This window comes from Nilaparvata lugens, chromosome 13, assembly GCF_014356525.2.
Source record: "Nilaparvata lugens isolate BPH chromosome 13, ASM1435652v1, whole genome shotgun sequence".
Lineage (NCBI taxonomy): Eukaryota > Metazoa > Arthropoda > Insecta > Hemiptera > Delphacidae > Nilaparvata > Nilaparvata lugens.
In genome coordinates, this window is record NC_052516.1 from 21,168,603 (window position 1) to 21,185,345 (window position 16,743).

The following is a 16,743-nucleotide window of genomic DNA, read 5'->3' on the forward strand; positions in this document are numbered from 1 at the left end:
TCTTAGTAAAGACATCATTAGTGTTGAAATAAAAGTGCTGCCGTTCTTCGAAAACAAATAAAAAACCTGTTGTCCACTCCATCATAGGTACCTATACAAAGTACGTAGCTTTGTGAGGTATCTATATAGGTATACAAGCAGGTATTTTACAATTGTTTCCTTAGAATAATGTACAGAGATTTAGAAACTATATACATGACATGTTCATGTTTATTAAGAATTGTATATTGGTTTACAAGGTTTATATTGAGGTTTATAAGGTTTAGATTAAGGTTTACAAGTTGTATTATATAGGTTTCTATACAAGATATGCACAGAAGCTGCATTACAATAATGCACAAGGATTTAGGAACTATATTCATGATGATTTAAAACATGGATGGAAGATATATGAGTGTATTTGAAACAAATATTATAGACTAGCAGGTAACCCGTGCTCCGCTACGGTCTAATTAAAAACTTGACCTACTGAGATCTTGAAGAATTTAAAATAGGCCAATAACCATCCTCGGTAAATTAAGAATATATATGCAAAATTTCAAATTAATCAGTCCTGTAGTTAAGACCTGATGATAAATTTCCTATCCCGTACGTGCATATGCCAATTCTTTCCTTTATTATATTATAGATTTTCTTTTTATTAATCCATTCGTGCAAAATTACAAATTACTTATCATTGAAATGAAATTTGAAGAGGAAAAACAGGCACACAAATTGAGAAAAAAAATGTTTATTTTAGTTCAGTTTAAACATATAGAATAGAATAGCTGCCTTTATTTTTACCTAGGAGGGCGGAGTTAGGGCGCAGCCTGCCCTCTCTTACACTCAACCCTCAAACATACAGAGTGAAGACAATGATAAACTTGCGTGTAGGCCTATTGGAAACATATATAAAGGAAAACTATATACATGCATGTATTTGAAACATAGGCCTTCACAGTGAGTATATTTGTGAGGAAGTATACACAGGTATACGTAATATTGACGACAACTTCCCTTTAGATTTAGAAGGGGAAATCAGGATTGGGACCAGTGAGCTATATATATAATTGAGCCACCTCAAGGGTGACTTGTATTAGATGCTGTGGGTTCTATTTGATTAGTCGTGGTCAGTTTCAGTCATTACAGTTTCTGAGTTTGGTGCGAGCAAAACGCACTGCACTGCACTTTGGTGAGAATGGAGTTCAGCAAAATGAGTCGTCTGTCTATAGTGGTGGTGTTGTGCCTGTATGTGGCTGCATTGCAGGAGGGTGCTGACGCCAAGTCCCTACGTGAGTACTATTTTCAATTTCATGTAACTTCTAAACTTAACGAAATATTATTAATATCTTCTATACATTATAATATATTCTATAATATAAATAAAGGAAATAATAGTCTTATACACGTACGGGATAAGAAATTCACGAATGACGGACGAATCATCATGTCTCAACTACAGAACTCAACTGATTAACTTGAAATTTTGCATTTACATTCTTAATTTACCGAGGATGGTTATAAGCATATATTAAATTATTCAATATCATGTACGTCAAGTTTTTAATTAGACCCTTGCGAAGCACGGGCTATCTGCTAGTCTATAATATAATAAAGAAAAGAATTAGCTGACGCAAAGTTCCTACGTGAGTACTAGTTTAAATTTCGATTATCTATAATTTAATAAAGAAAATAATTAGTAGAGAAAGAAAGAATAGTTACAATCTATGTCTATTTGTATTGTATACTCTGGTGGTAATTATACTGTACGAATATGTATTTGTGATTTTTGGCAATAAATTCAATTCGATTCAATTGGCTTATACACGTACGGGATAGAAAATTCACGAATGACGCATCATCACGTCCGAACTACAGGTCTCATTAACTTGAAATTTTGCATATAGATTCTTAATTTACCGAGGATTGTTATAGGCCTATTTTCAATTCTCCAAGATCAATATTACGTCAAGATTTTAAGCTTGACCCTTGTGGAGCACTGGTTACCTGTAATCAATCAATCAATTATAGTTCAGTAATTGAAACAAATTTATCCAATTAATTGATTCAATTGAAGTGATCCAAAGTTGACGTAACTATAGAAACTCCGCAAAACAATGCTTTCTCCGAGTGACTCCGTAGCATAGTTGGTAGCAATGTACCATGGTAGAATACAATGTATTCTAGCTCTAGGTACCTTGGTTGGTAGCGTGCGCGGCTCTTGAATCAGGGGCTGCTGGTTAAAGACACAATAAACTCATTTTATACTGGGAATTTTCAACTCTCATTAAGATTATCCACGTAATTTTGAACAAAGTAGGTAATGAATAATTTTCCTGTTTCATGTTTCCTGGACATAAGGAGATTACATTTTACAACACCAAATTTTTCCAGTGCATAGCACGGGTTACATGCTAGTCATAAATCAATTTCCAGTTCAGAGAATAAGTTGTGTTCGAAGACATGAATACTTCGTCCTTAAGAGGAGTCTCAAATTTAGGATAAAATATGAATATTTTAGATTTTTTTAGACAAGAGTAGATAATAATATTTCGATATGTTTCTGGAGAAATCGTCGAATACTTTATTTATGAAAGTTTTAAAACAAAACTGCTTCACTGATATTTCCACTTGGATACATGAGTAAGCCAGAAATAATGTAATACAGAAGTTCTTACATGATAAATACAGAAAATTATTAGAATCATTAATAGGTCCACACCAATTTTCAAAACTGCCAACTGTATGACAATTTCATTGTAGAATGCAAAGGGCTTATTCAGGTTTAAATGAGAACGTTATTTAAATTAAAAGAGGATCTATAGAGTGATTAGTTGTTCAGAAATCCCAGAAAATTCGAATGACATACCTACCAACGTATATTGAAAGTTTCTCAATAACTCCTTTCCAATTTTGACAGGGTATTCCTGATTATTATACTTCATTGCTCTCGAAAATCACTGTCTCTTCCGCTACATTTTGGACCATGATTTAGAAGATGATAGTTTTGGCCATAAATTATGGCAATGTACTATTGATATTCTTCAATGCAATGAAAATTGTGATATTCAAGACTCATTTTTGATATATAGGCTACTTTTCAACACCTAGCCAACTCGATCCATATTCATTCCAGTATACTCTTGTGAGATTTATGTGACAAAACTTCCAATTATTTGAAAAAAATATTTCTCATTAACAAGATCAAGAGAGCGAAGGGAGGATAGAGTGGCTAAGGACGCTAGGGAAATGCTACGTGTGACGAGATGGAAAGGTGCAGCAATGGATAGAGATGGCTGGAGGCAAAGCTTAATTGAGGCCAAAGCCCGATTTGGGCTGTAGCGCCATTGGAGAGAGAGATTTCTCATTAACGGATATTGTTAGTGACATTCCAAATTAATGCACGATTATTTATTCGTTTTTGTTTATTTATCAATGATAAAAAACATATATCAAAAGAATTATTGGGAATGAAAAATACGGTATATGAAGATATACGGAATGATATATACGGTATATCAGTAAAGTAGGATTCCCATTATGCCTTTGTATAATGCCTAATTGAATATTTATTTCTTTAATTTTATCCATTAATTTTTGAACCCTTTCTACTTTTTTCAGCCAGCTACGTTCCAATCTGCAAGAGGAACGACAAGAACCTCAATGACTGCTTCAAGAAAGCAACAGTGGTTATCAGGCCCTACATTACCAAAGGTGAGTTTTCAGAAAAATTATTGATTGATCATTGCAGAATCTATGATCTATGAAACACTCCTAGTTTACATGAGCAGCATCTCAGATTTTAGATTAAAACAAATAAAATTATATTTTCTCAACAACAATTTAATTTCAATTCCATATATAATGAATATTACCATAGAGAAACGATAGCATAGATATCCCATGGTATAGGGCGTTTATGTAGCAACTTTTACTGTTATCCCAAGCCGATAGTTCATGTAGTTCTTTCCCATGAAGCTGTGTGACGCTGGTAGTCTCTCAAATTGTGCCGTTCATACACTCTCACCCCAACGAAACAGTAAAAAGTGACAATAATCGACAGTAATCGGCTTGAGATAACAGTAAAAGTTGCGACATAAATTCCCTATACCATGGGATATCTACTTACGCTATATTGTTTCTCTATGATATTTCCTACCTAATGTTCATATCATCCAATACCTGAATTATGGAGTTTTCCTGACTTTAATCCAAATTATTTGGAAAATTCTGAACTCAACAGTTATTCACATACCTCATGAATTGTCAACACTGTTCTTCTTAACATTTTTGACTAGATAAAATTATATTTTTGTAAAATAGCTCTATAGATTAACTCGTACTTCTATAATATCATTTTTCACATGAAACGGTGAAGTTTGGACCTTTAGTTGTGAATTCTCATACAGGGTATCTGATGTTACCCCCCCCCACCACCCATCAGTTGATTATTAGTGATTGATGGTTCTCCAGGTGATTCTCCATTCTCCAAGGAAAGATTTTTGGAAAGAGGGGCCCAGGTAGAAGAAGAATTTCTTGGCTAAACAACATCCGATCCTGGTGTGGAAAAAGCTCCATAGAAATATTTCGAATTGCCGTGGATAAAGTGAAAATCGCCATGTTGATCGCCCACGTTCGTAGCGGACAGGCACAATAAGAAGAAGATGGTTCTATAAGATAATACCGATAATGAATTTGATTTTCAGGTATTCCTGAACTGAACATTCCCCCCATCGATCCTCTCATGATTCCCATGGTGATGCTGGAGCAGGGTACCCCAGCCGTCAATTACAAGGCTAAGCTGAAAAATCTTCAGGTGTTCGGACTCAGAAACTACATGTTCGACAATGTGCAGTGAGTAGAAACAACTTGAGAACCTACTAATATTATATTTATAGTTAATAATTATGTACTTACAACACATACAGCTCTATGATGCTAACAGAGATTTTGGAAAGCAGTATTCTAGTATCCTAATTCCAATTATGAATTGAATTTCAAATAATGATTTCAACAATACCAATGAGAGGTTGAGTGTATGATATGTAAGTAATATTTTCAAGCTCCTTTTTATTGTAGTTTGGCACACTACGCTCCGAGGAAACGTGTATCATGAAACGCGAAATTTGGGTTTCATTGAAACGCGTTTCATGTAGCCTACTGTACGGAAAAAGCAGGGTTTCCACATGTTAGTATTCGGTCCGGTACAGTGAAAATATTATTCTCATAAGTTCTATTTCCACTCAGCCCTTCCGAGCGATTATCAATAATACCATACTCCCATTAGACTCATGAGAATAATATTGTCACTGTAAGGCGGGATGGATGCACACTGGAGAAACGCCTTTCGTGAAGCCCTCTTTCATGAAACTTGTTTCATGCAATCCGTTTCACTCGCGCATGCATACAAAAGAAACGTTCCCTGCTTAATCTTATAAGTCGATTGCGAGCAACTTTCGTTTCACGTTTCCTGAATTTTTTTTCACGAAACGCGTTTCTCCGGTGTGCATCCCGCCTTACGGACACGTATAACTGATATTGATAACTGATATTGATAAGTTGGAATCCAACGTAAATTATTTACTTATTCAGTTTCTTGATAGAGAAGATGTAATAATTATTCCATTATGATAGTTGAAAAGAGGGATTGAAAAACGAAAGTAAGTTACTGGGTTTATACGTTGACTATATACTTGACTATTACTCTCAAATTCAGCGATAATCCTGATAAATTCAAGAATTTTTTACCATCTCTAAAAAACTCTGTTTGAATTGATAGGTACACTATCAATAAGAAAAACGTACTTACATCAAATAGGCAAATATAGACTAGCTTTGAGAGTGTAGGAAAAGTCGTAGGTACCTACACCAAATAGGCAATTACAGGCTGTGAGGATTAAATAAAGTTCGACAATTTCTTTCACATGAACTAGAATGAATGTTGTCAGGATAGGCGAGTGTTCTATTGAAACGCGATTCAAATAAACCCAAATTTTGTGATCTAACTCTCCCGTACTTAGTACTGCTCTACGTATATTTGTATACGGTTTATTCTCTCTGGCTCATCACTTCTCTCTACCATTCCCTCATCTATCACTTTTTTCTCTCTTTCTATCTCTAGAGAGAACTTAAAAGTCCTAACTCCGCCTAATAAAGAATTTTTTCATTTTCATTTTCATTTCATTTTCTCTCTCTCTCTCTAAGGGTTGTGTAACAGAGAGGATCTGGAGTCCTAACTCCGCCCCTAATAAAGACATATAATCAATAAATCAATCAATCTCTCAGTTATCACTCCTCTTACCCTCTCTTTCTCACTCATTCACTTTTCTCCGTATTTCTTCCTTAAACAATTTTTCTCGCACTGTCTTTCTCATTTCACTCTCTGCCCTCTTTCCTATATCCCTGTACTCAATTTGCGTGTTTAAAAATGACGTACATTTTTTTTGCTAGTAAGCTAGCTATTATAGTTGGTGAGTTGAAGCTTTGTAAAGGTAAAGCCCCCCCCTCTACACACAGATGGATAGGAGGATTAATATTTTATAGTGCGTTATCAAATATTGTAATAATTATGTTTTTTTTTCAATTTGAATTTGAAAGAAGTGGAAGATCTTGGTGAATCGAATTCATCACTCATTAGCATTCCTTCCCATTATTTTGCATGAGGCTCATGGAAACAATTCATCTTCAGCAAAAAAATTGATTGATTCTTTATTCTATATTTTCGCAGAAATCACATTATTGAAATGATCGGGAGAAAAAATTAAGGTTAACTTGAGCCACAGAGAAAACTCCTATACTATATTTCTATACTTGTATACTTCTATACTTCTTCTACACTTCTAGATTGTTCATTCTATGCTTGAGCTTTTACTCTCCCCAACTCAGATAAGATATTACTGACAAACTATCTGATCCAACCTATAACTACTCAACATTTGTCTATGTCTTCCGTGAATATTATTGAATAAATTGTTTCAATTTTGTCATCAGTATCGACCTGAACAAGCTGCAAATCATGGGCAGAATCAGCATCCCCATGATCTGGCTGGAAGCTGACTACGATATCAAGGGAAGAGCTCTGGTGCTGCCCATCCAAGGAAACGGTCTTTTCAAGGCTAATCTCAGTGAGTTCACAACTATAAGCTATTTTATCAAAACTCAATACTACGAAAACCCATCTCAAACTCAAAGCAATACTCAATATTGTGTTTAAAGAAGTAGTACATTCATTCGAATGCAACTTGCATAAATGACAGATGGAATTAAATAGAGAATGCATTTATTCAAATGCTAATTAATATATAATTATTATTTAACGAAAATCCTAAATAAATGCTGTAAATCACCCCGAAGACCTCTGCTACTGCAGACATTAACAACAGGGTTTTGGAAATTCGAAGAGAACTACTATCCAAAAATTGGTTGCCAGCCCGTTGTTAACATAACCCTGTTGTCAATGTCTGCAGTAGCAGAGGTCTTCGGGGTGATTTACAGAATTTATTTTAGATTTTCGTTAAATAATAATTGCATAAATTAAATGCATTTGTTACTAGCTATTTTCTATTCTCATGTATTGTTATTCTAATATTGTTCTAGCCAAGCCTGTTACACATACATCAATTTTTGGACTTACTACTGCCGTCCTTATGAATTCTATCCGATTAAATGAAACTTGTCACACATAATCTGTTTGACATCATCTGTTTAATCTTATAGAATTTATAAGGACGGCAGAAAATCGTACAGCCAAAAATTGATGTGTGTGTGTGTAACTGTCTATAGTGTGCGTTATGAGGTCAATAATGGGTAACGTTCCTTATTCTTCAAATAAGTCAGACTTTTTTTACCTCATTAAATAGAAGAAAGAATCAGTGGACGAGCCCTGGAGGCATATACTTTACTTTACTTGACTTATTAATCATATGGAACTACATATGCCATATGCCTTTAGAGTTTAGACGTTTAGACAAGTGAGACAAAAAGAAGAGATCTTCATGATACCAGAAAACAAAGAACAAGTTCCAATTCACTCAGTTTGTATCAACCAGATTTTAGCAAGCGAGGGTGAAATAACATGATCACTGCTGATTTGAGACTGTCAACGGAAACTACTAATTGAGTACGAGCATAGCCGAAGTTTGACCTAAGCCTTGCCCGCCACCCTACCATCTCAAAATTCCGTTGCAATTACTATTCAAGAGGGCAGTTCCAATACTTTCATTATTCCATATATCATTACAATTATTTATTAATCGATTATAATAAAAACACTTAATCATAGAATGATTGGGTCTGAAAAGACAGGCTCAGCCCCTACTATTCTATTCTCGAATTTTGATTCAATATCAGTCCACAAATTGATAAATTATTATTATTATTATTATTATTATTATTATTATTATTATTATTATTATTATTATTATTATTATGTAACGCTAGTTCACCTCCATGGTGCACATTGGTTAACGCTAAATGGACTAGTAAATAATGCTAAATAATGGCGGTAAGACAGACTTATGTTTTCGTGACCGAAAACTACACAAGTTATTAAAGAAATTGGAGATATACAGTGTATGTAGGCATTTGAGACTCAAGAGTTTTATATGTGTTGTGTATCTGCCATACGCTAAATAAAATTATGATAATTAATCTGAATAATAATTAAAATTACATTTATGATTATGTTTTTGCCTACAGCTACTGTGACCGCCGACGTGAACATTGAAACGAAATTGGTGAAGAAGAAGGGTGACGAATACTTGGAGCCTAAGAGCATCAGCACTAAATTCAACATTCAACAGGCTACTGCCGACTTTGCCAACTTGTTCAATGGTGACGAGACCCTGAGTAAGTATTCAAAAGTTGAAAACATAATTTATTTATTCTATTTACACAAATACAAAATCAAAACAATGATTGGAGAGAGAAACAACAAATCCAAAACAAAGTTTCTCCCCCGAAACAAAGTTTATGGATCTATACATTCATCTACTTTCATATTATGTCGTCCATCGTTCATTCTACCTTTCTCATCCTACTCATTCATCTCCTATGTACAATAATTCATTACCGTACCTTTTATCTATAAATCAATTAATAACAAACATCGAAAAAAAATATCGATATATAGTTACTCTATAACGAAAATAACTAGTGAATGAATACTCTTTGTTTAAGGCTTGGCCCTTGTGATTTAAAAGAAAGATTCCAATTCAACTATAGAATGGAGCGTTTGAAGGATAAAATATAAGTATCAAGTATTAGAGGACTTTGCAAACTACTGTATTGATAGCCACTAAGGGTGTACGCACACAGAGAGCAGTCAGGCGTTTCGCGTTACAGTGCTATTAGAAGGGTAGGCCTATATTTCGATATCTATATCCTCCTGAGAACGCTCTGACCGGTCATAATTATAGCTCTCTGTTTGCATACACACCCCGAGTCGTTAGTTCTTTCTCCTTCCAAAAACTGCAAAGACGTTGACATTTTTTAATTTTTCACTTTAAAAATATTGATCAACCTGCTCAACTGGCTTCATTTCCGTTGAAATTTATATATTTTCTTGGAAAATTATTTTTTCCATACATTTGTATTAGGACGGCAGAATGCATTTACGCACTGATATGAGCTTAGCAAAATAAGGAAAATATTAAAGGAGTCTTCTCATGATATACAGTGTGAGAAATGAACCAAGTGAAATTAGAATAATTAAGATGATCTCATCTTTTTTACTTCAAATTATATTCACGGAAATTTGATGACCTGACAAATTTTATGATTTTTTAATTGTAACTGACAAATTCGAAAAATTGAATGTAAAATGTACCTTCATGAATGAATGGAAATACAAATCTCAGTGGGTACCCCTTTTGAATGATTTTATCACAAAATGTTTTGGACATTCATTCATTTGATTTGTATTTCTGTTTATATTACAAGTAGCCCTTAACAGAAAAGAGACGATGCATGAATGAATATTATTATTATTCTTGAAATACCAGAGGGGTTTATTCTTTCCAAGCCCAATCACGCACCCCCTAAAAATATCCAACATTTTTGCACCCCTCCCCTCATGAATAAGCCACCAGAAAAGAGGTCGTCAGTCGTTATTTGTTTTGAAAAATCCAATGAAGCCGTCTGCGTCTTTGCCCTCCCCCTTCCTGAGGGTACACCTTGAATTCCATTTAGAAATATGTGTAACACCAGTTTCACAATCAGATGCACCATCAGAAATATTATAAACTCGGAAATAAGAGAAAGATGATTCAGTGACGAGAATTGGTTGAAATTGCAGCGGCCTTATATTAATGCATAGGCCTCATCGAATTTCCATCTAGCTGTTTACCCTGTTGTCAATATTTGCAGTAGCAGAAGTCTTCGGGGTTTACAGCATTTAATTTGGATTTTCGTTTAATAATAATTATCAATTCATTAGCCTTATATTAATTGAAATCGCAGCGGCCTTATATTAATGCGGCCCTATTAATGCGTAGGCCTACCGAGTGACTGAGTTTGCATCCATATAACAATGCTTATAATTTTAACGATTGATTTCATGTCACAGCATATAATTGTGAACACTTTTAGAAGTTGTTTTATTAATATTTCTTATTGAATTTCAGGCCGCACCACCAACCAATTCCTGAACGACAATGCCAAAGATATCGTTGAAGAAGTGAAACCAGCAATCGAGGCTGTCATCGCCATGTTGGCTGAAGACATTGGAGGAAAAGTGTTCGCCACTACACCATTCAACAAGCTTTTCCCAAAATAAATTGAAAACACATTTTCCAAAACTCAACCCCTTCCCCAACTATCGAGTTCGTGCTGAACTCTCCTTGCACTATTATTTATTGACTCATTATTATTTAGTCATAATTTATTTATTGTATCTATCATTAGCTTGGCCTTGTATACTCTATTTATTTATGAATTGCTTCACGTTTAATTTATTTATTTATTCGTTATAATCGACTGTGATCTTCAATTTAAGTGTTCTTAGATTTTTGCATTGATGAGATTAAAACTTCTGAGAATTTTGAGAGAATTGCGTTTTATTTTTGTCTTTTTGTAAAGGCGAAAACACACAGCAAGAGACAGACGTATGCATACAAACGGAGAAAAAATCGAATGTGAAAAAATACAGACGTGAGCAGACAATGTCCGTGGAACAACCGTCTGTTTGTATTGCATATAACATTTGAACACCTAGGGAAGGGAGGGATTTTTCCTCCGTCTTTTTATGCCTACGTCCGTCTGTTTCTGTGTACCTTTGCCCTCAATACCATACCTTATTAGTATAGTAATACCGTATTAATTACGTAATTATTTAACTGTATTACAATACCCAGTTTGAATAGTGGAATTACATCCATAATCAGCCAATGTATGATTATTTTCCCTTGAAATATTCTATTGATTCTTTCAATATTGATCAACCAATCATTAGGCAACCACAGTATTTTAAAACAAAAAATGTAGGTTTTTGAATTGTAAAAATATTTATTGAAAACGTTGAGCTATACAGTGAACAAAAGAAAATCTGGAATAAATCAACTTTTTGTGTGAGGTCATAATAGTGGTTGTTACATTATTATATATTTTGAATAAAAAGACTCCAAGTTTTCAAACCACGAATCAATTGAGATATCGATACTGAAATCAAGATAAAAATATAAAAAAATCGAGTTTCCGTTGTCACACGGAAATCTCTGTCAGCGAAACCGAAGCCGAATATAAAGTATCTAATAAGTTTATAATATCTCTGTCAGTGAAGCCGAATATAAAGTATTGAGCGAGCGATATAGGATTTGTATCAAGTTCTGCCATTGGCCAATTTCTGTTACGTTCTTATAGGAACTACTCAATGTGGGTGGTGCTTATCTAGGCCAATAGCAGACGTTCAATACCCTAGTCGTTCATTCATCCTAGAGAGTCATTTCCCCAACAATCATAATATAGCTCGCTAAATACTGCTTTTTGGCACTCGGTACTGTTTTAGCTCACAACAGAAGAGATCGATATAATGAAACAATATAACATAGATTTGTGCATTGGTTGATTTTAATAAATAAATAAAATGCCATGGCACAATTTATACTATGATTAAACTCAATTGGACTCTTGCAATGGCTCAATTTTTATGGAACACGATCTTATGAATATATCAATTAGAATCATAGAAGAACTAGTCTCAGTTTAATATTTAAGACAGTTACTCCATGATTGTAAACTATAACCATAGAGTAAAGATGCTATTTACCTGTGTCTGCTATAACTATATGCTTTCAACACAGTAAAAACTAACGTTATTTGAACATGAAATTATAAATAAATTATTATCAATGATCTTATTATAATTTTTATCACGAATGTCTTTCAATTATTACTGACTGAATTACATTTATCACCAGCTTTCACGTAATGAATGTGCTTTCACTTGAAATTGGAATGAGTTGTTACACATTCTATTCTTCTTGGCATATATTTATCAAACGAACTTATTAATCAAGTTTCAAATGTGTTCCAAGAAATGAATACTTTGAAATGTGAATATAGTCGAGTGGCTCTCTGCACTTCAAAACAGTGATGGATCACATTATTAATATGTCTGATAAAGCTATCATAGTGGGAGACGTGAGAAGCTTAAAATACAAGTGGAAATTGAGATTACCTGAGATAAGAAAGTCATCGTTGAACAAATTTCGTCTCAACTATTATTTGCAAATTATGCTTTTATACAAAAATTATGAAGCGATTTATTAGACCTATAAAACATCAAATTTTCGGAAAAGTCGAGAATGTTAATGAAACTCAAGAGATCATTGTTTAGCCAATTTAAAGAAAAAGAAAACTTCGAGATACTGTACTCAAAATATAAGAACATAAATTATTTCCAATTCATTCAACAATATCCAAATTTATAATTTATTTACAATAGAAAATCCATAATATGAAATGGAATATTAGTATCATCGATATTTCAAGAGAATCTAACTTAATAAGTTGTATTATATTTATATAATATCCAATTATAATGAATGATACTATTTTGTAATTCTAGACAGATATAGTTTGTGATCCCCTGCTTTTTCTTTTGAAATCATATGGTACGTGCAAGGGAGCATGTACTAATGATCATCGATATTTCAAAGTATTTATTCATAAATACATCTGAATCAATTCCGCAAATTTATCAAGTCCATGAAAATCATCTTGAAAGATACAGAAGCTACTTGAAGGGTTTTAAAACCTCTTCAGTCAATAATTTTGTCAAATTTCAAGATCTCACCGATGCTCTTGAAATGCTAAGAGATAAATGTGAATTACGTGAGTGAGAAGAAAAAATATGGGAGTTTGAGATCAAACGAGTGAGATAACAAAATATATCTACGATATTTCTCAGCAATGAAACGTGTTTAATAAGCTCCAATCGAATCGTATTCAGTAGCAAATCATTTACAATGAAGTTCACTTTGTTAACAATTTTCGGTTTCTATTTGCTCAATAGTTATACTCTAGCAAGTGAGAGTATTTTCATAACCGACGACTTTATCGAGGAACTCAAAAACGACAAATCACTCTCCTGGACACCTGGCCGAGTTTTCGATGAAAAACAGGATTTTGCGAATTATTTCGGCAAATCGCAATGCTCCGAAGAGGATATTGAGAGTATTCCGGTCTTGGAGGATAGTAGAGAAGTGGAGGAGGATTTGAAAAAGTTGCCGAAATTTTTCGATGCCCGTAAAAAATGGAAATACTGTCCATCGATCCGTCAAATCAGGGACCAGGCGAATTGCAAGGCCTACTGGGCTATGAGTGTTGCTTCTGTACTATCAGACAGGTAAATTCAAATTTAAATTTAATTCTACTCCCATAAGATAAAAACTTAAATATTAAACAATGAATTTTCAATTGAAATTTGGAATTCTCCACCAGAGGCTATATAAATTCATAATGCAAACATTTTGTACTACGGAGATAATAATGGTAAATTTTTCAAATTTTTTATTGCTTGTCAAAATACAAAGATTCAATTGAAATTCGTACCCAATAACTGGATATAAATTATGAATTTATTCAGCAATCTAGTAGCCTATATTCAAATGAACAGAAAATAACTTGGGTCTTCTAATTATAAAACTCTAGGCTATCTGAATAGATTTTGATTCAATTGACTTGAAGAGATTTCCTTTCAATACTTTTCCATTCTAATATAAACCTTACTCTTACTAGCATCTCCTCATTTGTTCAAAATTTTCTCTTAACTCTAGTATTTTATCGTAAATTTTCTATGAGCTCATAATACTTTGCAGTTAATTTTGCCTGGAATAAACAACATTGTTAATAGAACAGGAATAATTAAACAACCATTTTGTGTAATAAAGGAGGCCTACTAACTGGCAAATAAATTTACAGTATAAAGCCGTGTCAGCACTGAACAAATGTTCGACATACATGTTTGTTGAGGAGCTCAGGGACAAACATTTTAAAAAGTTTGGACAATCAAAAAATTACTTCATTTCCAAAACTTTTCAGTGTTGACAGCTGTAAAACATAAAACCTGTTCTTCCCACTTAAAAATATTCTGTTTGCTGACGCTGGCTACGGGCAAACATTGTTTGTCAAACATAATAAAATTTGCCCAAACTTTTTGAACAAACATTTTTTTTCGAACATTTGTTCAGTGTTGACACGGCTTAAGAAGTATTACTTCTCAGGAATGGTCATTGTATCGTGGTATTATACCAGTCTGTTCTAAGTCTGGTATCAGAGTCAACAGAGTTCTCCAGGAAACACCTGATAATATTTTCAGGGCCTCTTTCAAGACCTTACGACTGCCTTCTATGCAGCCCTGACCAATAACGTGTCCATACGAAACATGCTGTTATTGTGGTCCAAGAAGAATATCTCAGATATTCAGAATATCTTCAGAACAGGGATTGAACGGGCGCCCTTGAATCACAAAGCCAGCAGCCAATTAATAGGCTACATCTACAACCAAAAGAGAGTCTACAGCAAATGCAGCCATTACGAGGCTACAGGCTACGAGGCTACATCTATTGATAAGAAGTAGAACCCTTTCAACTGCATCCCACATCTAAATGTAAATTCATCAGAACTTGATTCAAACAAATAAACTAAATCAATTACACTGTTGAAGCTAAGACTGGGTAGCACAAAAACTTCAACTAAAAATTTTATTCATGATAAAATTATGGCACACGAATCAATCAGAGGAGCATTCATTTCAAAAAAGCTTCCTCTGATTGGTTCTCGTTCGTGGCATTCAATCCTGATCAAAATTTAACAGTCTTTTGTGCAATTGGGCCTTTGTTTCATAGTAAATATTTGAATGCTCTTACTTTTTTGGTCGAGTAAAGCGGATTGCATTTTACTCCTGAGGAATATGCGGCGCAGAGAAATGGAGGGAGATCAGCCGATTTCAGTGATAAATAAGAGTCATAGGAAGAAGCGCTGTTGCCAATTTGTCGATTAGACTCAATCGACTGAGTGCTTACAGAGAGGAAACATCCGTATGCGTGCTCATGATACGTGCTTGAATACTATCTGGAAATTAGAGAACGCTGGCCGGTTTAGAACGCAACATAGCAACATAGCCGCCGTTGCATCCTTGCCGCTGTATGCCTTCTCTGCTGCGCATATCCATCCCAAGTAAGAAGTAATTTTGTACAGAGTATAGGTCAATTTGAGAATAGTCTAGATGGATACAGTGAATAAAAGTGAGTTGTACTACGATTTTCCTTTTTCGTTTCAAAGTGGGTGAAAGTTGGGTAACATTTTCTTTTTTCTGTTTGAACTTGGTAAATTTTGGGTGAAATTTTCCTATTTCTGTTTCCAGATATTGTATAGCATCCAAAGGTAAAGTAAAACAGGAGCTGTCAGCCCAAAATCTGTTGAGCTGTTGTGAGGAGTGCGGAAATTGCCAGAAAGGAGGTTGCATATGCTCCTCATGGAGGTACGCGGCCACCCATGGTCTTGTGACGGGCGGAGGGTATGCCAGCCACAAGGGATGCTACCCTTACGAGTTCCGACCATGCGGGGGTCCTCACCAGCCCTCATGTTCCGAAGACCCCACACCATCCAAATGTGAGAGCCATGCCTGCAAAAACCCTAACTACAATGTACCCTTCAACAAGGATCTTCACAAAGCCGAACTCTCCTACCGGCTTCCCAACTCAACACTGGCCATCAAGAAAGAACTGCTCAGACACGGACCAATCACAGCGCTCTTCAAGATCTACAAAGATTTCCTAACCTATAAGAGGGGCATCTACAGAAGAGGCGCCTGCAAGAAAGAGGTCGGGGAAACGACTGTGAAGATCCTAGGTTGGGGCACCCATAAAACGGTGGGCGAGTACTGGATTTTAGCAATGATATACCTCGATGGTGACACATACAATTATTATTAGGTTCTAATAAGTTGAAACTTCGACATCCATTTTCTCAAATTTGACTTGTTCTCTCGCACGCCCTTTTTGCACAGAGCTTCTCAATTTTATTTAATTGTTGAATACTATATTTGTATTCCTATATATTTGTATAATATATATATTTAATAAATATTTAATAAATATATTAATATATTAATAAATATATTAATATATTATTATAAATATTTAATAAATATATTATAATAAATATATTTGTATAATATATTTGTGAATTTATTGTCTATTTATTTATTTAATCATAAATATTTATTGTTGATTAACAATGCAATAAACAATTGATAAAAGATAA

At 34.3% G+C, this 16,743-nt stretch overlaps 2 protein-coding genes across 2 annotated transcripts; both read left to right on the top strand.

Moving 5' to 3' along the window:
- Nucleotides 1-980: 980 nt before the first annotated feature.
- Nucleotides 981-11,026, top strand: LOC111048650 (protein takeout). The gene is made up of 6 exons (XM_039440073.1): nucleotides 981-1,271; nucleotides 3,601-3,693; nucleotides 4,686-4,833; nucleotides 6,970-7,103; nucleotides 8,677-8,826; nucleotides 10,602-11,026. Exons 1-6 carry the CDS (start codon nucleotides 1,178-1,180, stop codon nucleotides 10,751-10,753), a joined length of 771 nt encoding a protein of 256 aa, XP_039296007.1. The 5' UTR covers nucleotides 981-1,177; the 3' UTR covers nucleotides 10,754-11,026.
- Nucleotides 11,027-13,332: 2,306 nt separating this feature from the next.
- LOC111048658 (cathepsin B-like cysteine proteinase 4) lies at nucleotides 13,333-16,743 on the top strand. Its single transcript, XM_039440076.1, has 3 exons — nucleotides 13,333-13,822; nucleotides 15,842-16,532; nucleotides 16,658-16,743. The coding sequence occupies exons 1-2, from the start codon at nucleotides 13,443-13,445 to the stop codon at nucleotides 16,410-16,412; spliced, it is 951 nt and encodes a 316-aa protein (XP_039296010.1). The 5' UTR covers nucleotides 13,333-13,442; the 3' UTR covers nucleotides 16,413-16,532; nucleotides 16,658-16,743.

Coding starts and splice junctions, on each gene's coding strand:
- LOC111048650 (XM_039440073.1), top strand. CDS start 1,178: ATGGAGTTCAGCAAAATGAGTCGTCTGTCTATAGTGGTGGTGTTGTGC. Junction 1,272..3,600: donor TGCTGACGCCAAGTCCCTAC/GTGAGTACTATT, acceptor TACTTTTTTCAG/CCAGCTACGTTCCAATCTGC. Junction 8,827..10,601: donor CAATGGTGACGAGACCCTGA/GTAAGTATTCAA, acceptor ATTGAATTTCAG/GCCGCACCACCAACCAATTC.
- LOC111048658 (XM_039440076.1), top strand. CDS start 13,443: ATGAAGTTCACTTTGTTAACAATTTTCGGTTTCTATTTGCTCAATAGT. Junction 13,823..15,841: donor GCTTCTGTACTATCAGACAG/GTAAATTCAAAT, acceptor TTCTGTTTCCAG/ATATTGTATAGCATCCAAAG.